The sequence below is a fragment of the Pipistrellus kuhlii genome, unplaced genomic scaffold (genome assembly GCF_014108245.1).
Source record: "Pipistrellus kuhlii isolate mPipKuh1 unplaced genomic scaffold, mPipKuh1.p scaffold_m20_p_4, whole genome shotgun sequence".
Lineage (NCBI taxonomy): Eukaryota > Metazoa > Chordata > Mammalia > Chiroptera > Vespertilionidae > Pipistrellus > Pipistrellus kuhlii.
Genome location: NW_023425540.1, coordinates 36,502,098 through 36,528,564, shown reverse-complemented (window position 1 = coordinate 36,528,564; position 26,467 = coordinate 36,502,098). Strand labels below are relative to the sequence as shown.

General features: G+C 41.9%; 1 protein-coding gene across 1 annotated transcript; it reads right to left on the bottom strand.

The window, feature by feature from the left end:
• Positions 1-8,992: 8,992 nt before the first annotated feature.
• Positions 8,993-22,808, bottom strand: LOC118702933 (corticotropin releasing hormone binding protein). The gene is made up of 7 exons (XM_036409512.2): positions 19,444-22,808; positions 19,050-19,143; positions 18,463-18,620; positions 16,778-16,988; positions 14,521-14,669; positions 12,363-12,480; positions 8,993-9,714 (listed from the first exon to the last, which is right to left on the bottom strand). Exons 1-7 carry the CDS (start codon positions 19,522-19,524, stop codon positions 9,557-9,559), a joined length of 969 nt encoding a protein of 322 aa, XP_036265405.1. The 5' UTR covers positions 19,525-22,808; the 3' UTR covers positions 8,993-9,556.
• Between the last annotated feature and the right edge of the window lie 3,659 nt (positions 22,809-26,467).

Below are 26,467 nucleotides of genomic sequence, written 5' to 3'. Positions count from 1 at the left end.
GATTTTATCTCATGAAATCTTTATAGGTCTATATTGTCAATGTTTATTTGAAGGTTTTATAGTAGACATTAATTCATTAATCAACACCATATGTAGTAGTTTATTAAACTATGGGAAATGCTTTTAAATAAAAAATGTCTTATTACCTATAAAATAATTTTCTTCATGTTTACCTGGAGAAGTTTGAACATCATTAGCATTATACAATGCTAGATTCTAAACAGGAGCCTTCATAGTAGGTGGCTAGCCAGTGGTCTAGAAACTTGGGCTTTATGAGTTCACATTCTAGTTTGGCATTTAACTCACTATCAGTCTTTCCACAGGTCTTTCAATCTTGTGTTTGCCTAGATAGTAAGTACAGATACCCACGTTCTTCTGACTCATAGAGTTGAGTCCTTACACTTTGTACAGATTAAATAAGACATAAAAATAATTTTATAAAGTATTAAAGAAGTACAAATTATACTGAGGGTACATTTATACATATTGGAACATAGCATGTGCTAAGCAATCTAAGTCACGTTAATATGGCACATGTAAATATCATGCTATGTTAACAAAATGATGTCCACAATACGATTCTGCCTTAGGGGCACCCAAAGAAAGCCCTGTTGATCCTATTATATGACTCAGATGGCATGTTTTACTTTCTTTAATAATCAAATCCACCATTCAGCATGGATTACTGCATGCTCTAATAGCCTGACAGTGGACAAAATAGTCAAGGTCCCTGCCCTCCTGAAACTTGCATCCCTATAGATTTGTCTTTCTCAAGCTTTAGTGTGCATATACATCATTGGAAATTTTGATTTAAATGTGGATTCAGATTCATTAGGTCTGGGGTTAGTTCTGGGGTCTGCTGGTCCAGAACATCACTTTGAGTAGCAAGGAAGTAGGTAATTAATGTGTTAACCTCCCAAACAACATGACACCTTAGCTCAGTGGTAGGCAAACTCATTAGTCAACAAAGCCAAATATCAACAGTACAATGATTGAAATTTCTTTTGAGAGCTAAATTTTTTAAACTTAAACTTTTTCTAACACCACTTCTTCAAAATAGACTCGCCTAGGCCATGGTATCTTGTGGAAGAGCCACACTCAAGGGGCCAAAGAGCCGCATGTGGCTCGTGAGATGCAGTTTGCCCACCACGGCCTTAGCTAATTGAAAATACTCTACTTCTTAAAAGAAGAACCCTGAAGGACTAACAATAAGACTGGGCATTTTAGTTTATTTTGTTCATTAGATTCCACATATAAGTGAGATCTGTGATATTTGTCTTTCTCTGACTGGCTTATTTATCTTATATAGCATAATAATCTCCAGGTCCCTCCATGTTGTCTCAAACAGTAATAAATCCTTTTTTACTGACAAACAAAATATATTCAGAGACATGGAAGCATGCAATAGACTGAGGAATCTCAGAGGGAAGGAGAGTGGGGAGGTGGAGAGAGAAGAGATTAACCAAAGAATTTATATATATGCATATATGCATAATCCATGGATGCAGACAATAGTGCAGTGACGGCCTGGAAAAGGGGCAGGAGAAAAAAGGGGGTTATGGGGGGGGGGGGGGGTCATCTGTAATACTTTCAACAATAAAGATAAATAAATAAATAAATAAATAAATAAATAAATAAATAAATAAAAAGACTGGGAATTTCAGGCAGCTGGTGGTGGAAGAGGAGACTCTGGGGGAGAGTCGTTCCCTCTCTTCGTCTAGCTTCTATTATGACAATCTTGGCATTGCTTAGTTTGTAACTGCATCATCCCAATCTCTGCCTCCAATTGTCACATGGCCTTCTCCTCTGTGTGTCTTTTCTGAGTATCTGAGTGACCTTTTCTCTTGTATGTCCTTTTCTCTTCTAAGGACATCAATCATTGGATTTAGGCTTATCCTAATTGAGTGTGAGCTCATCTTAAGTATAATTACATCTACAATGATTATATTTCCAAATAAGATCTTATTCTTTTTTAAATATATATATATTTCTTTATTAATTTTTAAGAGAGCAAGGGAGAGGTTGGTGCTGCTGCTGAGAAATGATAGCTAAGAAGGGGTTCCCTTAATTGGGGAAGATATATCAGATATCTATGTAATAAAAGGCTAATATGCAAATTGTCCCCTCTACCAGGAGTTCAACCAGGAGGTGGGGCCCCTACCAGGATCGGGGGCAGGGCCAGCCTGCCAACCTCCCACATCTCTGTCCCCCAGCCAGCCTGGCCCAATTGGTCCCAATCAGGGTGGGCCAGTTGGACCCCACCTGTGCACAAATTTGTACACGGGGACTCTAGTTTGGTTATAAATGGCCAGAAAGTGTATTTAAGAAGGCAGGAGTATTGACCAGGAAATAATTGTTTGCTGGGAATGGTCAGTCTTTTCCATGGGTAATTAAGATGGGTGTCACTTGATACCTAGTCCAGGGAGCATGTTCTACAGTGCAGTGTCATTAACCTGCCGTCATGGCAACAGGCTGGTCCTGGGTTCTCCCTCTGGACCTTTCTTTTATTAATGTGTCTGCTGCTCACAAGTTACAACTTGCTCTTTCCATTGTGATGTTCCAAACACAAGTGACAGGATGGAAAGAAAATATGGGAGGTTCTTATTCTATAGCACAAGGTTTCAAGAAAAACAAATACACCAACCTTGGCTTGCTACATTCAGAGGTAATCTCCTTCCTTTGTACATGTCTATATGCCCTCCTGTTCGTGGATCAGTAGCATCAACATCCCCTGGAGGTGTTAGGAATGCATACCCTGGGCTCCCGTACCAAAATTGAATCTGACTCTTGTCAAGATCCCTGGGAAATTCACATTCACATTAAAGGTTAAGAAGCACTTCCAAATACAGACTTCTGTTTCAGTAATAACATTACCAGCAGCTGCCTACAATGGGGCTTCTCTTCTGAGGCACCACTGTTTTTTATTAGGTTTAGGGTCTAAGATTTCCCCCAAAAGTGCATTGTTTATGCAGTTAAGAAGAAACCTTGGTAACTTAAGTTTGTCACAAGAAGATATTTCCAGGCTGTGCAGTACTTGGTCCCCAGGATTTTCTTCTGCCCTGTCCCTACCTCTGAGCTCACCCAGTCAGCTCAGAGCTTCCAGTCTGGGAATCAGGCAACGCGTTCCAGCAGCACCAAACAGAGGAGGTTGTTATTCTAGAAACACTGCCTGGGAACCTTGTCAAAACAAAAGCTCAAAAGCAAGCTTTGTCTCTTCTAGCCACTTCTTATTTCCTTTAAATCACACACTTCTTTCTATACAGCATTTAAGGTGAAATGACGTCACCAAAGTCTGGACTAATAAACAAGTTTTCCAGGAAATGGACACTCGTATTCATAGTGACTGTCATGTGCCTAGAATAGAATGATCTTGGCACTACTTTAAGGAGCCATCACATTCTAAGAGGCAAGTGGTCCTGTCTATATTTCACACGTGAGGAAGCTGATGCTCAGAGAGATGTGGTGACGGGCTCACACAGATGATTAGTGGTTGAATTAGAACTCACCCGATGTCTGGTTTTGAAGTCTGATTTCCTCTCTCTCCGTTGAAATGCCTCTACCCACAGGACTAGATCTTGTTTCTAAAGCTGTATCGTTGGTTCCAACTACTCTACACAAGCAACATTGCATTCTAAGCTGGTCCTTGGCAAAACTAAGGGGTGGTACAAAGTTTGCCTTTGACTACACTCCAATCCCAAAGCAAGCTCTCTTTTTGCTTAACTCTACAAGCTTTCAGCCCGCTAGTAGTTTTTGTCAATTCTTTGCTACCTTTTCCAGTCGCCTTAATGGGATGTTCACCTGAGACTGTTTTCTTCTCAGCATTTCACATTTAATTTCTCCCACCACGCTCTCCTTTCATCAAAGCTTACTTGCCAATTCTGTTTTAACAATTAGCAACACCTTGTATGTCAAATTACTGATTTGTAAGTTACTTCATTAACTTTTTACTTTTTATGGTTTGACTCTTTTATTTTTTGACTTTTTGTTCTTGTTGTTAATCCTCACCTGAGGATATTTTTCCATTGATTTTTTTAAAGAGAGTGGAAGAGAGAGAGAGAGAGAGAGAGAGAGAGAGAGAGAGAGAGAGAGAGAGAGAGAGAGGGGGGGGGGGGGGAAACATTGATGTGAGAGTAACATATCAATTGGTTGTCTTCCACATGTGCTCTGACTAGGGCCAGGGACAGAACCACAATCCAGGTATGTGCCCTTGACTGGGAATCAAACCCGAGACCTTTCAGTGCATGGGCTGACACTCTAACTTCTGAGCAGCATTGGCCAGGGCAGGTTTAACTCTTAGGAAATAATAAAGTACCCATGAATTACTTGATTAATTAATAATACATCTTAAAAAATAAAATGAAAAGGATTATAAAAGGGTAATTTTTGGCCCTGTTTTCAGTCAAGTTGAGTCCTTTGCTGTCCCTCAAATCCCACCCATAGGTAGGCATCTACTTTGTTGAGATATTTGACTGGCTTGAGTATTAATAGCACAGAACACATTTTTATCCTTTAGAAACTTGGAGGTGGGGAGGTATTTTTTTTAATCTTTATTAATTTCAGACAGGAAAGGAGAGGGAGGGAGGGAGGGAGGGAGGGAGGGAGAGAGAGAGAGAGAGAGAGAGAGAGAGAGAGAGAGAGAGAGAGAGAGAGAGAAACATAAGTGATGAGTGAACCATTGATCGACTGCCTCCTGCACGCCCCACACTGGGGATCAAACCCACAAGTTGGGCATGTGCCCTTGACCGGAATCAAACCCGGGACCCTTCAGTCCACAGGCTGATGCTCTAACCACTGAGCCAAACCAGCTAGGGCAAGACACAGTCTTTTTTCTAGGAAACCCCAACATCTGGTTACCCATCTAGTCACAACGATCATGTTTCTGTCTAACTCATATAGCTGTATGTCCTAGTATTGACATTCAGTCTTCTTAAAGTACAAAGTGCTTCACATTTTTAATTGTTCAGCTGCACAGGGAGAAGTATATTGTTGTTACTAAGAGCAAAGCCCAGAATCCAATTTGGAGACCTTGATTTTCATAATGTTTTCAAACCATCTAATCAAGCCTTCTTTCTTTTACCCGTTTCCTTTTTCGCCTTTCTACTTCTTCTCTCTTTGTACAGTATGTCTTAACACAAGAAAAAAAAAAACAACTTTCAAATGCAAAGAGAAAAATGGATGGTAATTATTATAAATGTCCCATTACAACTAGGGCCATTCAATCTGCTTACTTGAACATGTAAAGAATTTTCTCTCCTCTGAAATACACTGCACAAATAAGAGTGTATTCAGATATAATTTCATGTGATTGCCCTATATTAGAAGCTCCTGACCACAACTCTACCAAGTGTTGTTAAGCACATAAGCAAACTGCCTCCAAGTAAATCCTGTCCATCATATCTTTATTTCATTTCACAAAGATTCTATTTTGCAGGCAAACTCTGGAAATGTTGCCTTCCTATTAAATAGCAAGAAAGGAAAATTTGAAGGTAGGAGAGACCTGGAAGGATCTTTACTACAAAAATTTGTTTGTTTCAAATGCATTTCCTCCCTTAGCTAAAACTACACAGCAGGTCAGAAAAACCCATGTAGTAAAAGGCAAAATCAAATAGTAAACTATAAAAGCAGAAACATTAAGTTGCTATAGTGAACTTACTTCACAGCTAAATTAACCAGTGAATGTTTTTTAACAGCACTGAAGGGAGGACAGCCAAGTTTAAGAAGACTAGTCTTAAACTTAGTTTTATTTATTATTTACTCCTAGAGCAGAGATTCTGATACTGAAACCTGGGGTGGGTCTTAGAGATCTGTGAATTCTCAGAAATTTGGGGTGTCCTTGTATATGTGGGCTCTCTCTCCCCCTTCCTCCTCCCGGGAGATGATCTATAGTTTCCATCAGATTTTCAAAGGGATATAATCTAAAAATCACTATTCTTAGAGAATTCTTTAAGGAATGTGGAAAAGCTGGATACAATATCAGATAAAGCCTGATGTTTATGAGATCAAAGATATGCATTTGGGTTATTTTTCTCTGAAAGACAGTCAGATCAGTCTTATCTATATAGCTATAGCAAAACCAGTTATAGAAATTAAAGAACAGCTGAGAATATAGACAGGCCCATTGTATGAAATAGGGTAATACTCAGAGCTATAACATCATCATTATCTTAGTAGCTTAACAAAATAAAAGTTTACTTCTCATTCACACACAAAGTCCAATTCCTGGTCAATTAATAGCATTCCTCGTGATCATTCAGGGATCCAGGCTCCTTGTATCCTATGCTGTCTTCTTTTATAGCCTTGAAGTCCTCTGTTAGAACTTCAATATTTTGCCATTAGATAAGGAAGAAAGAGAAAGTACAGAAGATTACATGAGGGTTGGACATCTTTTCTACCCACACTCCTCCAATCAAGATTCAGTCACATGGCCTAACCTAACTATAAGGGAGGGTGAAAAGTAGTCTTAACTGCATTCTTCAGAAATTAAAAAAGAAAAATGACTTTGGTGAATGTCTAGCACCTCTCAAATGAAACAACAGAACCAGGAAAAGTTAGGAGATCAAGAAGACATGCTGCTTTAGATACTGGAAGAAAATCCAATGCCTCAGGAAGACCAACATATTCCACAGAAAACAGGCTAGAAAACAGTGAAAGAAAGAGTTTTACAGGAGGTAGGAAAGTGTCCAGAGTAAAGAACCCAGTGACCTAAACCATATGAGCAAAAATGCTTAGAATTTTAGGCATGGAGGTAGGAGAAATTTGGGAATTTAGTGATCAATAGTAGAGCCCAAGTCACCTAATAGTATTTAGGATGATGTGAGGTTAGGAGTAGCAATAAGAGTAGGATCAGGCAAGAGCAAGAGTGAAATAATCAAGATATAGGAAGACTACAGAGTCAAGACCATCTATTTGTGAGGTGACTCCTTGATGACCAGCATGTTGGACAAGAGCTCTCTCATGTCTCCTGGCCAAGGTCAGGATTGACCCTGGAGTAGTGCCCAGCCTACAGATAGGGTCAGCTGTGAGAAGAGACTCTGGAGACCTGATAGGACCTGAGAAGACCCATCCTCAAATGTTCCCAGGAATCTTACTTTGCTTCTCCATCACAGACAACAATCCTGACTAACCCTAGCTTCCTCACAAATTGTTCTGGGATGAAAAGGAACATCTGAATCAGTACCAGTCCTTCAGAGCACAAAGCAAATGCCCCACTAAGAGTACGGAGAACCTGGGATAGCACATTTGCTTAGGAGAAATAATAAAATTAACTGCCCATATGTGCAAGACATGGTTCTTGGGCTTTAGATATATTTATCCATTAATCTTGACAAAAACTTTTATTTGAAGGATATCTCTTTATTACCTCAATTTATAGGCTAAAAACTGAGCAACAGTCACTTATAAGTGACTTGCTCAAGTAAGTGGCAGAGCTGGGGTTCTGCCTCCAAAGTCGATAATCTTAACCAGTATGGACACTGACTTTCTTAGAAAGTCAAATTTGGCCCAAATTTCATATAATATTTCATCTGATTATTGGAGGTGTCATTGAAGACACATCCTTTAATTTGTTTCCCCCAGAAATCGCATCTTACCATTTTCTTTCCATAAAGTTGCCTCATCCTTTGGAATGAAGACAAGTCATGGATATCCTAAGAATGAGTCATGGACAGTTCCTTGGAGTGGCCACCCTCTCAAAGAATGCATGCTATTTTGTAGTAACAAGCTTTGAAATACAATATGTGACATGAATGACTGCAGAATGTCAAGGTTAGAAGGAAGCTTAGGGACCACAGTCCTACCCATTTTAGTACAGAGAAGCTAGTAGCTTTCAAAATGTCCCTGAGGAATAAGAGCAGATTGTTCTGACTTGCCCAGTAAAATACTTGCCTCCTTACCTCAGAACATTTTCTCTATGCAACATAAAGGGATCATGAGGGTTAAAAGCCAGAACCTTTTAATAGTGATATAAGTGACTGCATGGATTCTTAGGTTGCTAGCAGGACTGTGAAAAAGATAAAAGGGTTCAACTTCATGAATTTGTTTTTTTATGAAATAAGGAATCTAAGATTTTATATAACTAATCAGGAGTTATATATCCATCCATTCATTTTATTCTATCACCCCAGACTTTATCCCAGCATTTATCCATCCACCTATGTAGTTATTCATCCCAACCTTTATCCCAGCTTAATTCATCCATCCATCCATCCATCCACCCATCCATCCAACCACCCATGCAGGTATTTATTCATTCATTTGCAAAAGTTTTCACTCTTTACAAAATATCTACTGAGCCAAAATTTGTACTAAATCCTGTTTGTTTTTTTAGCAACTGCAATTAATGTTTTTCTTTCTATTTTTCAGATTTCAGTATATGGGATTCTAGTGCTTTCCATTATAAAATAAACTTTCCATTATAAAATAAACTTGATATTAAATATGTTCAGGAATCATAGTAAGGCCATTATTTATGGCACACTTTGCAGATTGCATCCATTAATTCAAAGGAAAGAGAGTATCACTTAGGAGTATTTTCTTTGTTGCTCAGGATCTTATTTATGGCCTTAAGTATCTTTTATAGGCTACGTACTTAGTCTCAAGACAAACATGGATAAGGCTCAATCAACAGTGAACTGCCTTCAGAACCAAAGAAGTACTCAGATTTCAGCAAATTGTGTCTCTGAGAGCTGTAAGGCCCTGCTGTCCTTGATGAAAAGTACCCCCCTGTGACAAAGACATGTATGCTCTGTTTTCTTGGAGGACACTGGAAAAGGGATCTCTAATCCTGCTTCCCTGTCAGGACCACCAGTTAGTGTTGTTTGTTCAAACACTGTAATCCACCTTCTACTCTAAATAATTCTACCCCAATGGCCAGGGCTCCGCTAGTTCTAAAAGTCTAAAGTGATTTTGTGCAGCATTTGGCTGTGTACCACATGAGAACATCATTTTCTGATGATAATGAGGGAGGAGACGACTCAGAAAACAAAGCGCAATATCAAGGTGCCAACACCCCAAATGTATTTATTCACTTTTGTATTATGGATGGGAAAGGTTTTCCTTGCTACAAAAATTTGTTAAAAACAAGTTGATTGATGCAAACCATTAAGGAGTAGCTACAACTATTATCTATTGTAAACAGAATAATAAGCAGAAAATAAATAAACAGAAGCAACTACTGTGGTGTATACAGACATTCAATTGTTTTCTGTTTTAAAACTGATATGAATGCCACCCTTTTATTTCTTTATAGTATTTTTCCTCGAGACACATTTTTTTAAAATTGCACATTGCTTTGTTCTTCTCTTGCCAGTTCAGGTTTGTAGTATACCAAAGAATTACAGAAAACTGTTTTACTACAAAGGTGGGGGCCATATGGTCATTTATATAATACAAATGAAAAAGAAGCAAGATACAAAAACACGTGTGTGTGTGATAGGTGCTCAGTGCTGTGAATACTGACTGGTAGGAAAGGCTTTAAACTAGTGGTCATCAAAATGATATATAATACCTATTAAACACTCACTTTGCTAGAAGCATGTAAACTCACTGAATTGGCTGTTCAAAGAGCAGACAAACAGAATTCCCGGATACTGTTTCCATTGGGGTTCTCCAGTTCGTATGGTTCCAGCTGGCGGTACTCAAAAGACACACGGTTCACATGCTTTCCGCTGGACACCATGCGCACCACCGAGTTGTCACAGCCTATTTTCATTTGGGCTACAATTCATGGAGAAAAGTAACAAGTTCCCCAGCAAGTTAGAAACCACACAGCAAAGACACATCAGTCAATAAGATCATTTAAACTCAAAGAGAGAGGTTGCATCTTCTTCTCATGGGCTCAAATTATGCCACAAGGGGAAACGTTTTTGTTTTCATGTTTGTTAGAATATAAAATTCACTTCAGAATTGTGACATTGAGTCAGCTTTCCTCTTCGTGTGCAAGAACACAGTGAGCCAAATAAATCTGGCCTCAGAGAGGCAAGAAGAGGTCTCCTTGCCCTTTTCATACTCCACCTGCAAGGCTCTGGTGGTGAAGGCAGGGGCCTCCCCACATTAACCTTCATTCTAGTTCCGTGTTCTCGATGGAGACAGGACTGCCTTCCAGGGACAGGCTGGGAATTAGCAGGGGCAGTTTTTGGTTGTCATAACATCTGGGGGTGCAAATGATACGGAATGGGGCAGGTTGGAGGATAAGTTGTTCTGCTAAACATAGATGTTGACCAAAAAGATCACCTGTTTATTATTTGCTGAGCCTAGATAATAATTGTTTTACATATAAACAAAAAATATTTTGCATGGTTTAGATAGACCACACTAAATATATTCATTTTTTCCATTATCCACCTACATCTTTCTCATTTTTTCCATTTCTCTCTCATTTGATTCATTGCCCACCTACCTTTTTCCTTCTTTTTTCCATTTATCTCTCATTTTTTCCTGTGCTTCAAAGAAGGAATGATTATTGATATCTTTACTTCTCTTAAATCCAATCTTATCCATTATTTGTACAAGCACCTGGCAATGATTATATATCTTTTGGTACAGATGTGCCTGAGTGGTTATATATTGAAATGCACCATTTTTATTAAAAATTACTTCTATTTTACTCTTCTAGCCTCAGGCTGGCTCCTGAGACAGGATTTATCTGCCCTATAGTAATCCTTTCTGATGTTTTAATCTACTTAATCTCCCTCCACCCACTCTGTCTCTGAGAAACACTAGCATTATTGTGTGACTGGTGCTTGACAAACAGGTGCCTGGTTTTAAATGAAATAAAACCACCAGACAGAGTTACATATTGAGGTAAAAGTCAATTTGGAGACGTAGTTTTAATATAAGAACCAGGGAGCCTGCATTATGCTTCTACAAGGAGGTTCAAATTTAATTTTCCTTACATGACTTGGAAGGTCATTCTTTTTCTGATCTGGCCCTGAACTTTAATCTACATACCATGGCCCATTTCCTTTAGTTAATGTGCACATTATTGATTTGACATAATTACTAAGAAAGTCCAATTGAAAGAGCAGGGTCGCTAATAGTTCTTCATTGTCTGAACAACTTAGGAGGGGCTCCTGGAAACATGGTGAATGAAAGAAAAAAGTGAAGTTAAAATGAAACAATGAGTCATAGAATTCAAGCCTTAGAATTATTTTAAGACTAGTTTCAATCATCTGGATAATTTAGGCAAAAGTATTGTTGTTGTTTTTGGCATTAGTCTTACCATTTTGCCTAATTCAATTCATATAATTCGAGCACCAAAATTACTCTGACTTCAATTATCTAAATTATAAGGTATGGGTGTTTGTTCATCTTTAATCTAAACTTCATACCCAGTTCATACGCATCACCCATTGGCATGGAAGGATGCATTGCCTCAGAGAACACATGCAAAGGGCAAGAGAAGCGACTTGCACTGACAGTTTAAAGTTTTAAACCATAGCTCAAGGGTAAATTAGCGTTAAATAACCCCTGTGTTTGCAGCAAAGTGAGTTCTTAGAAACCTCTTGCCTTTACCTTGATTATCAAGCTTGCTCTGGACCCAGTCCTGCCTTAAATCTCATCTGAAGCTCTTTTATACAGGCCTGAATGAGGGACGGTGGACACCACATGTTGGGCCTTAGTGGTTACCGATGCATATTAATTCTATTTCAGAGATGTTTTGTTTATTAAAGTTTCCAGTATTAGCTCAGAGAGAAAAAAATACTGGTGTGCAGACCTGGTTTTAATGAAAACAGGCAACAGCTGACCAAAGGATGTCTGATTTACAGCTTCATCATCTAGCTCAGTGATCGGCAAACTCATTAGTCAACAGAGCCAAATATCAACAGTACAACGATTGAAATTTCTTTTGAGAACCAAATTTTTTAAACTTAAACTTCTTCTAATGCCACTTCTTCAAAATAGACTCGCCTAGGCCATGGTAACTTGTGGAAGAGCCACACTCAAGGGGCCAAAGAGCCGCATGTGGCTCCCGAGCTGAAGTTTGCCAACCACGGTTCTAGCTAATTAATGATCTGTAGTTACAAGAAAGGAAAGGGGCTATTATAAGAATTTGCCATGAGGTTAAAGACTATTGCCATTTCTCTCCTGTTTCACTTTCGTCTCTTTAAATATAATCACCAATTCCTTCCAACCTTAAAAAAAGCATCCTTGTTACTTCGTGGGTTTCGCTCCCAGTGTCAGATATTTTGGTGATGCAATTCTTCACAGTGTATGTAGCCTTACGTGTAAAATCCTCACACTGGCTCCATGTACAAAAAGATTTTTGGTGGGACCTGCTTTCCCATGTATAAGAAATATTAGGTGCTTTACTTAAGGAAATAATCCTGATGGGAACATAAATAATGATCAAAGACACATCTCACCGGGGCCGTGGAAGGGATAGCAGAGGTCAGCTAGAGGCATCATCTTGGAAGGGTCCAGTCCACTTCCTCCAAGCAGCTCCACAAAGTCTCCTTTCCCCCCACAGCCTGCCGTGGGCTTCTGAGAGAAGAGTCACAGGGAAAGAGATATGTAAGCCAACTATGGAGTCAAACCACTTGACCAATGGCAAGTGGTGAGTTCACTCAATCAGCCCTGGACATCCTGATAGTGCCATTTCATTCAACATCTAGGACTCTGAAAATTAAAAGGCATTTACAATGTAAAGAATGATAAGAATTGCTTTTCTAAATCAGTTGAGTAATCATTTTTAAAAAAAATGTGTATTTTTAAAATAAGTCCAAGTACTTCAATGATGAAATGGGAACCTGTAAACTCCACATAAGATGTGTAAAAAAAATGAAATCACTCAGACATACATACTAGAATATTTGAATTAATGCATGGAGCCAGAGAGTTTTCATAAATAGGACTTTCTTTCAACTCACCTCTTTTCCTTTTCTTTATAAAAGACTTTTTCTGCGATTGGGATGACGTTTATCATTTCTACTGATAAGGATTTAGAATAAATTCAAATATGACCTGTGGGGCTCTGTGCACCCTGGCCCTGCCCATCTCCCTGACATGTGGGCTCACTTCCCCTCTCCTTCTTTCCATTTCTGGAACCCAATAAGCTCATTCCTGCCTCTGGGCCTCTACACTACTGCTCTCCCTGTTCCTGGCTCTTCTTGTGGCTGCTGGCTCCCTCATTACTATCACTAACGTCTCACTTTGTCTCCTTCTCAGAAAGTTTCTTTCCTGACCACCTTAGTATCTCAAGGAGCTCCCCACCCCTCTTTCTGCTCCCTTGTCCCCAGTTGCTATCTGTCACAGCACTTCACCTCATTTTCCTTTAGGCACTCACCACTGCCTGAAATATATGAAATATATGCAGTTTTGCCTGTTACATGCCACTGAAATGCAGGTTTCATGTGAGCAGGATCCATTTTGTTTGCATCTAGAATAGTGCCTTGAACATAGTGAGAACTCAAAAAAATATTAGGAAAAGGAAAGGATGCCTAGAAAAATGCAGTCTTTAATTTTTTTAAGAGGAAACACCAAGATTACTTACTCCTCATAGCCAAGAATTACTGAAGTGCCAATCTCCCAGTCTGGTATCACTCTTGCCGTCTTTTATACTGTACATCAGGAATAATATACGAACAACCTCAAGGCAATAAGGCTATGTCATATATAGACACCCACTTGTTCTTGTCTTTATCCAAGAAATATTCTTCCACTAAAGTCGCCCTCCAAACAAACAAACAAACAAAAAGCACTGGCCCACAAATTTAGAGCCTAAAGGAAATTAGATATGCTCCTTTTTTAGTCCTAGTCCTATTTGTCTTTCCCTGAAATCTGTCTGATTAGGAGCTATGACTGTCCTTGATGCCAGCAAATACACGAGCTATCTTAACCTCCGCACAAAAGAAAGTAAAGGAAATGAGGAGGATGACTCATAGGGAAGGCGCCACCATTGCAAGTAAAGGTCAAGCTCAGCATTTATCCTCAGATCCATACAGAAGTTCATGGGAAAACAAGTTGATGGAGAATCTCAACTAATATTCGTTGTACAATGTATTGAATTAAATGTAATGCCAAAAAAAAAAAAAAACCTCTCCAAAACTTCACTGTATTTTGCAATATAAAAATCCAATTTCGCATTTTCTGCTACCCTTAGCATTTCTTCATAACACAGTCAATGAGATACTTCCTTCATGTCAAAAGAAAATTCCAATAGTCAGAAAAACAGCTGTGTAGATGACTCATACTAGGTTCTGCTAGGAGATTTTTTTTTAAAGAGGCAAGTACAAGAGAGTTCAATTGTAATTATATGCCACACATTTACCAATTGAAAACATTTCTTGCATCACAAGCAAAGTATTCAAGTAGCACAGGGGACTCCTGAGTGTGCAACTTCCAGCTTCACAGAAACGGAAAAGGGGTTTGGTTAAAGCAGTGAGGGGCACACACCTGTGAGACTTATGGTTGCACAGGACAGACTACTCCAATTGCTAATGTTCTTGTTTACCCTGTATGATACTTTTGCTCTGATAAAGCTGTGGCTTTAGTAAATAATTTGAAAGCAAGTAAGCAACTCACCTTTAACTGCAGGCCATTTAAGTGTCCCAGGGTGAGATCAGATATTTTGATCATCACAGGATAAATTATGGAGAAGCTGCAGTTTCGATGCTGATGTGGAACTACCAGGGTGAACCTTCCATTTGGGGTTTGGGAAATGACATTGCAGGCTTTGCAGAAGAAAAAAAAATCACATTTTCACTATTTGGTAAACTGGTTTTTATAGACATTTGCTCCATCCTTATGTTAGGCTCCCATTCATGGTCTCTAGACCGTGGTCGGCAAACTGTGGCTCTTTGGCCCCTTGAGTGTGGCTCTTCCACAAAATACCACGGCCTGGGCAAGTCTATTTTGAAGAAGTGGTGTTAGAAGAAGTTTAAGTTTAAAAAATTTGGCTCTCAAAAGAAATTTCAATCATTGTACTGTTGATGTTGACTAATGAGTTTGCCGACTACTGGTCTAGGGACTTGTGGCTTGGAAGAAAGTACATTTCACAAAGGCAGTTCAGAGGTGGGAAGGGTTTGGGGAATGAAAGCCACCAGGGGTGTATGGATGAAGCTTTTGGGCTGCCAGGAGCTTTTAATATTAATCTCAGGGGGTTATCTTGTTTATAATCAGAAGACCCAAATTCATAACCAACCAAGCAATACCAGCTGTAACATTTCAGTTAACTGGGGTCCAAGTTCAAGCTGGGAGTTTGGAAGAATCAAGACTTTCAAGCTGAGGCCAGAACTCAAACCCTATCTGTCTGGAGCCTTCACTCATTGAATTTGGGGCCAATGTTATTTTTCAAATAATAAAATAAATGAACAATAAAATAGTCATGAAATAGGCTGAGGAAAAAAATAGAAAGAAAGCAGGCTTACATCTGGATAAATATTTGCTTAGTGTTAAAGGGTAAGTTGACTAAAAGATAAATTTTAATGTTTGATTTACTCCCAAGAATTTTCTGAAATTTTTTGTTTTGCATCTCAAGTCTAAACTTACAAATTTATTCTTCTAGCTATGAAACTAGAAGCATCAGTTTATGCCTTCCCTCCCCCCTCCAAAAAAGTTTCTAACTTATCAGAATAGGTCAAAACTACCTCTTGCCTCCTTCCATATTTTTTAATTCCACTTAATTTCAAAAAGAACTGAAATTCCTTGACAATTCTGGAAGCTTCTGATTTATAACCAAACAAAATAGACTAGAAGTATTTCATTTTTCCCCTCCAGGATTGTCCTCAGAAACAGCCTCTTTTGAGGGCTTCTTTCAAAATAAAAAATAAAAAACAAACACAAAAATTGAAATATCAGTCAGTACCTTATTCTTTGGCAGATTAGGTCCATTCTTTGACCATATGAAATGGTAATACCAATACTACTGCATGCAACCAAAAATGAATAATAAGTTTTCTTTTCCTGAATTAATTGTTTATTTTTATTGTTGATGCTATTGAAAATGTCCCCATTTTCTCCCTCTTTACCAACCTCCACCCAGCCCCCTCTTCCCTTTGGACATCACCATACTGTAGTCTGTGTGTTATGCTTATGCTATTTGGCTAATCCCTTCACCTTCTTTCATCCAATTAATTTTTTGTTTGTTTGTTTTAATGGGAGAAAAATAAGCAGATGAATGAGTTCATTTTGATTAAGATAATGTATTTTAGGCCTGGGCTGTTCAACTTTTTAGCATCTATATAGGCATATCCACCAGCAATGAATTAAATTACAGTGGGAGACGTTGAATCAGAAGGCAACTTTGAGGTCCTGGTCTAACCTTCTGCCCAGGCATGAAATCTGTCTAACACATCCCAGATATGCCGTCTTCCTGCCTTTGAGTAAATACCTAAAACTGCAACTTCATATCTGATCCCTCGTGCTTATCCCAGATGAGTGGAATGATTTGGAGGGATTAAAGTTTGTCACTGAATAATTGTACTTTAGGAGATTAGACTAAAATATTGAACAAAAAGATAGAATTCTACTCACCCTAAAGTAGAATTCTACTCATCCTATTTAGACTGGGAAATAAATTAAAAACTGATTTGATTTTCATAATAATAAATAGAAAATATTCTTTTGGTCATTTCCAATTACAAAAGAATTTCCATTCAAATCATTCCTCACTTCAAATGTCTTAAATCTATGCAATGATACTCCCTTTGAAAAGCAGAGTTGACCTATGTGTGTCCCCCTCCTCTCCACACACACACACACACACACACACACACACACACACACCCGCTCCGCACAGTCCCCACTGTCTTCCACCTGGAAAGACAGAGAGCCCACTTACGAAAGAGGTTGGGGTCTGTCCTGACGGTTACTGTGAACCCATTTCCTGGTTCGTGGACCCGGAAGAAGATCATGGCCACATTCTGGGAGGATCTGATGCTCCTTCTGCCAAGACCACTCTCACAGAAATCTACGTACCGCTCAGTTGTGGGGAGAGGGTGGTCCTGGGAACTGGGGAACTTCTCCCCTTTGAGAATCCAACCATCAAACACCTTCCAACAAAAACACAGACACAGGTGATCACTCCTATCAGCTCCTTATGGGACAGGCATGGAATTGACAGCCTACACTCCTCTGCCCACTTGCTTTCCATCTGTATATATTTCTACGGTGAGGGTTATTTGCAAGTAATAATATTAATTATTTATTACATTTCTTTCTTTATAAACCTTAAAATTTCTAAAATAAGTAAACTTTATTATACTTCAGCCACTTTCATAAATCAAACTACAGAAGCACAAGTTGGGTTTCAGTCATTCTCTTGCTTTTCCTCATTGAAATATGAATAAAATATCTTATTCAGAGAGGAAGAGAGAGGGATAGAGAGTTAGAAACATCAATGAGAGAGAAACATCCATCAGCTGCTTCCTGCACACTCCCTACTGGATATGTGCCTGCAACCAAGGTACACGCCCTTGATCAGAATCGAACCTAGGACCCTTAAGTCCACAGGCTGACGCTCTATCCACTGAGCCAAACCAGTTAGGGCATAAAATATATATTTTTTAAAAACACTGCATCAGAAAAAAACTGAAGCTGCATTTTGACCCACCTGCCAATGGTTATACAATATATGCCCATCTTCCTTGTTTTTTGTTTGTTTTACTTTTATCAGAAATTAAAATTAAGTACTACTTCAACTTTCAGACCATGGCTGGTGTATATAGCTTAGGATTTCCCCCCTTCATTTGTTAAAGTTTGCAATTGGACAAAAGGTCCGAGCCCATTGGTTTTACTCTTAAAGCACCACAGGTCTCCAATTTACTGGGTCCAGCCCCCTTCCCATGAGCAATACCAGCTGCAAATTACTTCAGTCCTCTTCTGAAGCGTTTTGGACCAAGGCACCATTTTAAACACAATCCCCCTGTGCAGATTTTAATCACGCTCCTTTTAATCCTGGGCGGTGGAACTCCACCAGCCATTCCCAGCTGACCTGTTTGGCTTATGGACAATGACGGGGAGAAGCGAGGCGAGGTTGGGGGGCTTGTCCTCCCCTCCCACCTGCAGCAGACTAGATTCCCTCTCAGCATCCCTCCCAACAGCCTGATCCCACGGCTCTGAAGACCCCGTTCGGAGCCTGGCACATCTCCGGACCGGCAGGAGCAAAGCGGGCTCAGACCTGCGGGGTGGCCTCCTCTCAGCACCCGCCCCCTTGGCGGACCTGGGCGCTCGCTCGCGCATGTTTGTGCATCGGCCCAGGATTGCAATCCAGCATTTTAGCGACGGCAGTTCGAGTCTGGGGAAGCGTTGGCCCCAAGAGTTCACACAGAGGGGATTTTAAACCATTGCAACCTCTTGGGCACCAGTCCTTCCTGGCGTGGGGCTTGGTCTTGAGGTGGAGAGGAGGTTCCTGTCCCAGCAGAGCAGCTAACTTAGAATATCACGCCTCCCCCAAACTCAGCCGGCGCGGCACCCCCGCCCATTCCCTCCGCGAGGCTCCCTGGCTGCTCAGCAGGGCCGCCTCACCTGCAGGAAGTCCCCGCCCTGGCAGTCCATGGAGACCAGGTCCAGGTAGATGGTGATGAACTCCTCGGGCTCGCTGATGAAGAAGGCGGCGCAGTGCAGCTGCGGCCGGTCAGCGGTGAAGGTGAATTGGCCCTGGAGGCTCAGCATGTCCAGGCAGCCTAGGGGAGGGCAGTGTAGGGGCTAGGCGTCTCTGTTCCAGCCCCTGCAGCCCCTGCAGCGCCAACACCCCCTTCGTCCCGTTCCCCCCCCCCCCCCCCAAACACACACACACCTCCTGGCAGCCCCTCTGGGCACCCCTATTTCCAGGTTTGCAGCGCCCCGTGCCGGACTCCCAGCCGGACTGCCAGCCCTGGCTGCTGCGCGCCGCTCGGGTGCCTCAGGGCGCAACACGCCATCAGCTGCTGCGCCCCTGGTGGCACGGACCCTTAGCGATGGGAATCCTGCCCCTGATGGGCACCCCGCCCCTGGAGCCTCTTCTCTGTGGTGCCCGGGAGCCCGCTGTCCTGGGCGCAGCGCCCACACCTCCCACATCCCCGCCGCCTGGGACCCGCCGGGCACCGGGAACCCGCCGGGCAGCCCCCACTCACGCAGCGCGCGGCGGTACAGCGGCTCCCCCGCCAGCTCCCGCTTCAGGTGCGCGCCCAGGAGCAGGAAAGGGTCCTGGTCCCCGGCTTCCCGCAGCTGCAAGGAACGTGGGTCAGTTGGGAGAAGTTGAAAGGGTGGGAAAGCGGGCCAGGAGCAGGGCACCCCCTCCGCCTTCCACAGAGAACCAAGTGGTGGGGTACTTTCCATCAGACCAGGGTACCGTACCCTGGGCGGCCCGGGGAAGGAGGAAGAAAACCAGTCTGGGGAAAGACCGCACCCCAGAGAGGGAAGAAAGAGCTAACCCCAGCCAAGGCCAGCGCCTCTACAGCCCTGGCCTCCCCCCAGGGCTGGACCCTCCCCAGGGGAGGTGCGGTCGTCAGCCAGGGGACCACTCACCTCCAGGTACCGGCTCTCCCCTCGCAGGGCCACCAGGAAGATCAGGATGAAGCGACACTGGAGCCTGAAGGAGGGAGACATGCTGGTCCTGCCTCCGCAGCTGGTGCGCTCTCTACTCCACACCTTGTCCGGCTGAGGGCTGAGAGCTGGCAGCTGGCGGGGTCCCCTGGCTGGTCCTCTTTTATAGAGCAGGGAGGACGGAAGGCTGCCTGCTCCTTAACTGATCTGAGCTCAGTAACCATGGGTTACCCGGTCTCGGTGACACAGTGCGTGGTGATGACGAGGGTCCGGCGCTCTCCCAAATTTCCAGAGTGGGCTAGCATTAATCAGCAAGCACGACTCCAGACTCTGACAACTTACTGAACCCACGTGTGGGAGACACAATGAGGCGGGGAAAGAGAGAAAGGGAGGGCAAATGCTGGGCCTGGCAAATGCTGAATTATCCTCTCCTGGGCATACGTAAGGGATTTTTGGTTTTGCAAAGCAAAGTGACAAGGTGACACTCATGCATAAAATACCCAAACACATAATAACCTCACCATGCAGCCTTGCCTCATAACCTTGGATGGACTCGTGCTGGAAATTGTCAGAAAATATAATACTTATGCGATTGTCATGCCTCTCTGGGAGAAACTTGAGGTGCTTTCAGCTCCAAAAATAAGCAAAACAGAACGAAATCTGATTTTGCAGAACATTGCAATAATGTAATTCAAGCTTTCTTTCTGCCCTTTAGCCTTTGCTTTATCCTGGGCCAGTTTCTTGTAAGTGTTTCCCTAATGGAAAGCTAACTCTGGCGTCTGCGTGCTCCTGGACTTGAGCTGAGGAGCGGTCACTTAGCTTGAATGTATGTATACACGGCAGACTCTCCTGGGCCGGCTAACTGGGGTCAGGACACAGCGCCCAACTGAACCACTGAGAGAAAGTCATTCCATGTCACACCTCCAAACACCTGAATTACTTTAATATTCATGTAGAAAGAAGCTTAACTATAACCACTCATCAGCCAATGTACAGGGCTAACCAAATGACTTAGCCGTCCAGAAATAAGAATAAGCTTATCTTTGCTAATTAGACATGAAGAGAACTGAGTCTCTTTTGTGTCTAAAACTGTGGGAAATGTGGGCACATTCCACATTCACCTCTCTCACCCCTTTCCAATCCACATGTTAAGGAAGACAACTACAAGTCCTAAAGACTTTCATGTTGCTTTACCACTGCCTGACAGGAAACATGGCACTACCATAGCTTGCATTATTGTAAAATTACTACAAATAATGAGACCATAATACAGCGTTTTAATGCAAGGAAATGAAATGGTTCTATTTTTAGTTCACGAATACTCAAAATTAAGCAATGATTTACCTAGTGGTGTCAGAACTTTATATCTTCATATTTAAATCAATTCTGAGCTCTGAAGGGGCTGCCCCTTAGCTATTTACTAGTAAACAGGAGGCCTTCTTTCCATAGTTCCTAGACCATAGAGAGCATGAGAGGGAAGTTCCCCCAAAGGTCATAAACACGCCACCATGCCTTGCTCCCTATCCCAGGGTTGTACAGATATCTAAATTTTAAGGGAGTGGGGGATAAAGATACCCAAGAGGAATAAAAAAGGAGAAAAATAAATGGTTGAAACCCAACATAACAGGCCAGCTTCAAGTCTATCTCCCAGCAGTTTGTGCCAGAGGGAGGCTCAGGCACACTCATTCCATATGCCATTGGCCAGTCTCCTTCCCATTAACCCAGCCATGGCCTTGGCCAGCTCCCAAGCCACTCAGCTTGGAGAACCCCATTTATTCCACTCTGGGGTGTCTTGCTTTGCTACATCACCACTGAGACATTCTTCTCCAACCTGCCCCTACACACACACACACACACACACACACACACACACTCATGGACAACAATAATCTTCCTAATGTGCATTCATGATGCTCCCTTCTCAGGAACCACACACACGAAGAGCTGGGATGAAGCAGGACAAACATAACCACAATAGGTAACATCTTATTTTCTCCAATAACCCACAAGTATAGCAAAGGGATGTACTTTATTCCCACCAAATCCTATGTGGGGAAATTAATGTGTAATTTTCACTAGCTTGGCAAATATCTACTAAGCCAATGAAAACTGCATTGTGACTTTTATCTGGCTTTTGTTGGTTTGTTTGGTTTGGCTTGGCTTGTTTTTTAAGAGTAACTAAAGGATAAAAATTAGACACTACAAGGGAAACTAAGAAGATAGAATTGGAAGAAAAAAACAAGCCAGATAGCCATACCTCTACCAGCAAAGGTATTAAAAATGAGTGAGAACAATGGAAGTGCAATTTAGATTAGACAGAAGGAAAACATTTCTGGATAATAAATAGATCTAGGTCTGAGAACTGAAGATCAATTGTTTTCATACACTGATTTGGTCATTCAAACAACTAGCTTAATATTTGAAAGCTATTTGTTCCATCAAATTGACTGGCTATTTTGAAATATATTCTTAGTAAACTTAGAGTCCCCAGTCTGCAGTTGGAATGACCTGTATATTCACCTCCATTCTCTGCACGCATTTTAGTTTTTCTCTGTATTTTCAAAGACAACCTCTCCAATGCTGATTTAATGCAGTCCCTGGTCATTGTTTTGTTTTGTTTTTAGGTGTAAAGCTATTGTTAGGCAGGGTTAAGACATTGTTTTTGTTACATAAGATGAAGATATTTTTCCTTTTGTAAAGCCCCAGTGCAAATTGTTACCTGTGTTAAACCTGAAGGTGGAGGTGGCTGCACAATCAAGATCCACATATAATCCATGAACATGAGAGCAGGGCAGGTTTTAAACTGCTGAGCCTGAAGAGGCATAAGCAGAGCACTTCTAAGTAAAATATGGGGGTACTTTATAGTCACCCACATGACCCATGATGTGATTGTGACAGCCAAATGAGAGCTTATGGACCAAGGTGTCAGAAGCAGCAAGAATCTCAAATCTCTTTCTAGTCTAGGTTTGGTGCAAAGACCTTCTCAAAGTATTTCCTACCTGTAATAGTAAACTTTACCTTTCATTAGTCATTTCAGCAGAGAATACAACCAATCCATGCTTTAGAAAATGTTCCTTTTCCTTTTGCTGCCTGATTCGTTGCATTGTTGGGAAATGGGACATCTGATTGAGTTAAGAAGTAAATGAAGATGATTGAATAAAACTCATTTAGCCAATAGCAACAACTAACTTTCAATTGTTTTCAAGATGACTTGCTCTTTGAATGAATTTGGCTATTTTTTTTAAATGCAACCCTTTTTAATAGGTTTAATTTATTTTTTCACATCAGTTTGGGATCAAGAAGGAAGAACCTAAACAAATACACTTGGGGGAACCATTAGCCTTTGAATTAAACCTTCAAATGTCAGTGATTTTCAACCCAAATCCAGCAGTACTAAACATTAGGATTTTGAGGGTAGCAAGTGATTGACAGCAAACCAGAAGTTAAGCAAAAAGGGGAATTATTATCAGGACAAAGGGACATCTTCATGGACAGAAATCAGGAAGCAGGGGCTCAAATCCTACCTGCCTGATTCTGTCACAGGCTACCTTCACCCCACTTCTCAGTCTGTATGCCTATGAATAAGCCACCAATAAATTTCTAAGCTTCACATGTTACAATTTGACAAATAAAAATATCCTGAACCAATATTCTCATAATCGCCTGTCCACAAAGCTTTGTGGGAAAGGCTGTAAGGCCAGGGGATAGGATCCTGTCACAACATGACTGTTCCCCTGACAGCATATGGATGGAAAAAAAGAGAAGCAATTTCCAGAAAAAAGGATGCTGGATTCACAAAATAATGGGTATCTTCAACAGAGTGAAAAAGCTCAAAACTAAAAGCCCTGATTTTGTGACTTCTTTGATCATAAGTTTTCTCACCTGTAAAATTACTTTCCTCACTGGGAATTATTATACGAATTAAATATGATATATCTCCTACATAGAGAATAGCCTTAGATAGTAGCTATTAATAAATTATGCCAATCATATTATGTCTTTATCACGAGGGCTTTCCTTCTAATGATGATTTCATAAGAGTGCATGCATAGCATATGTTTTTCATATTACTATTAAAATATAATGAATGGCTTCCTATTAGAACATTAAGAGACTTCAAAAGCCATAGTTAGAAAAGGAGAGAACTCAGTTAAAGTATAATTACAGAACTGCATTTCAAAATGCTAGCTAGGAATGGATCCCATTAAAGATTATGTCCCTTAATGGACAGTGGCTTAGCTGCATCAGAGAGAAAAGCTGAATGGAGAGAGCAGTAGAATTGAGAAGATTGAGGAAAGGGGAGAGTTGGAAGTTATAAAGCAGAAACAGAAGATAATTAGGAACTGCTCAAGGAGAACAGCATGTTGATTCTACATCAAGGACTGTTGGATAACATCCTTTGTTTAGGTGTGGGGACATAGAGAATAAGAAAGAAGTGATCTGACAAGGTTTCCAAACCAACAGTGGTGATGGGAGGAAAGACAACAAAGTAAAAGATCCCTCTGTATTCAGCCAAGTAATCAATCCTTCAAAGAAAACATCCCTGCAAAAAAATTATATGTTAGGTTTTAAAAAATTACCAAACGAGGAGCAAACAGCGAGGTGGCGCTGGCCAAAGTGGGACCCATCACTCACTGCCAAGGGGCTTCTGTTTGTGCTGTGGCTCCCTTGACTTTGGAGTGACATTGTTATCTCAACTCGCTTCAGGCTGCCTCTAAAATATGCCATGACTAACATCGAGCCAGCTATCACAATGACATGCCATTTAATAACTCCTCGCTGCCTGCATCAAGGGGAAAAGTACAGCTGGGCCAGGGCCGGTGTTTGTCATTGGGCAGAGGTGACGCGCATCTGCACGTCACATCAGCCTCTCCTCTGACGGAAGAGAAATGAAGTGTGAAGAGTCTCATTATAGTGTCTTAGAATAGATCTAAAGGAGAAAAGCCTGCCAGTTAGGTGGAGTGACACGAGAAGCTCTAAATAAGGAAAGCAACCGGAAAAACGGCAAGCTAGGTGTGGTTAGCTATCTGTGGTGCCTGCTTTGCTCACTTTTGTGGGACCCCTGCCACCAGCCAGCCTGCTTCCCCATCTACCAATCCTTCCTTCCTTCTTTCCTCCCTTCCTTCTTTTTTTATAAAAATTTATTTTATTGATTTTTTACAGAGAGGAAGGGAGAAGGATAGCGAGCTAGAAACATCGATGAGAGAGTAACATTGATCAGCTGCCTCCTGCACCACCACCACCCCCCACTGAGGATGTGCCCACAACCAAGGTACAAGCCCTTGACCTTTCAGTCCACAGGCCGATGCTCTATCCACTGAGCCAAACCGGTTTCAGTTTTCCTTCCTTCTTTCCTTCCCTTACTTCATTCCTTCCACAAACTCTGAGCAACAGATTTAACTGCCCTATACTCATAGTTTTGTATATATAAATTAGAGGCCTGGTATAAGAAATTCGTGCATGGTGGTGGTGGGGGCGGGGTCTCCCTCAGTCTGGCCTGCACCCTCTCGAATCCAGGACCCCTTGGGGGATATCCAACTGCCTCTTGCAATCTGGGACTGTTGACTCCTAACTCTTCTGCCTACCTGATCATCCCTAACTACCTCTGCCTTGCCCCACACCCGGGACCCAGGATTCCCTCCTCTGGCGTGTTACAGGCATCCAGAACCTGGGCTTCCCTCTCTCTGGCCAGCTGCAGGCACCCAGGACCCAGGTTAGCTTCACCCAGGCCAGCCACTGCCATAGGGAGTTATGGGTGGGCAGCTTCACCCAGGCCACAGGCACCTGGGGCTGCGGGGCAGGTGGCCTGTCACTCACTCTCCAGGGCCGCAGCCCCAGCTGCTGGTGCCCAGGACCATGTGGTGTGTGGCTTGTCCCTCTCCCAGGCCTCAGCCTGGCTGGTCCCCAATTCTCTCTCCCCAGTATTGAGTTTCTGAGCCGTTACTGCCTAATGGTGTGAGGGCCCGATGGCCATTTGCATATTAGCTCTTTATTATATAGGAGGATGCCTGAAAAGCCTTTATTATATTTATTTCAACTTTTAATGTGTCTGTCTTCAACTCTAAATGTAAACACATGGAAGTCTGGCCCTGAATTTCGCCCACCTCTATTCTCCCATCTAGCACACACACACACACACCCCTGGCACTACAGGGTGGTACCTAAAAGCAAATTGAATAGAGGGGCTTCTGCTTCTCCACCTAGTTATAAAGAATTGTCTCCACTAAACATTTTCACCAGCTGACAACATCCAAAGACATGGCACCAGCCAGGTAAAGGGATTTGTATGGTTAAACCTGAGGAAAGGGAAGAACAAAGGTGCTGAAACCGATCCTGGAGTCAGCTCTAGGAGACCACAGTCACCTGTTGGGTGGGCAGTAAGAAAGGTGAGAGGGAGCCGGAGGTACAGAGCTGGGAATCAGGAAGGAAAATTAATGCCAAAAAGTCCATGATGAACAAAACATCAAAGTTTGAGATAAAGACATCATTGGTCCTAGTGGATTTTCCTGTTGCCTCCGGCTTTATTCTGGCTCGACACAGCACTGTGCAGGGAAATACACACAGGCAACAGTTACTCCCTGTGGGAGTAACTAAGAGTTCCAGGGGTTTCATTCCGGTTTCGGTGAGTGTAAACAAAAGGGCTCCGGATTAGGTGTCCCAAGCCCTGGATCACCGACTGGGAGCCTGGGGAAGTCATTCACGTCATTTGTAAGATGAGAGAGGTGAGTGTAGCTTTCAAGATCACAGCAGGAAACAGATGGTGGAGAGCTTAAAACAAAAAAACTCTGTAGAAGTGTGGGCAGCATGCAGGGAAACCACAAGGGAGAGTGCCGTGTTCTGGGACTAAGAACAGAGAGGAAGTAGGGTGAGCAGGGTGAGATGAAAGGGAGGGTGGGTGGAAGCTGTTCAGCCCTGGAAGCTAGTGGGTCTGTAAGGTCCTGGGATGGTTTTAAAACTGGTCTGTACATTTTTTGGCACTCTTCCCACAAAAGTGAAGTCTCATTCC

Bases quoted from the DNA above. Each gene is read 5' to 3' on its own strand.
- LOC118702933 (XM_036409512.2), bottom strand. From the start codon at position 19,524: ATGTCTCCCTCCTTCAGGCTCCAGTGTCGCTTCATCCTGATCTTCCTG. The intron at 16,989-18,462 runs GTGAGGCGGCCC...TTTTGTTGGAAG, and splicing joins AGGGCGGGGACTTCCTGCAG to GTGTTTGATGGTTGGATTCT. The intron at 12,481-14,520 runs GTGAGTTGCTTA...CTCTTCTCTCAG, and splicing joins TAAATGGCCTGCAGTTAAAG to AAGCCCACGGCAGGCTGTGG.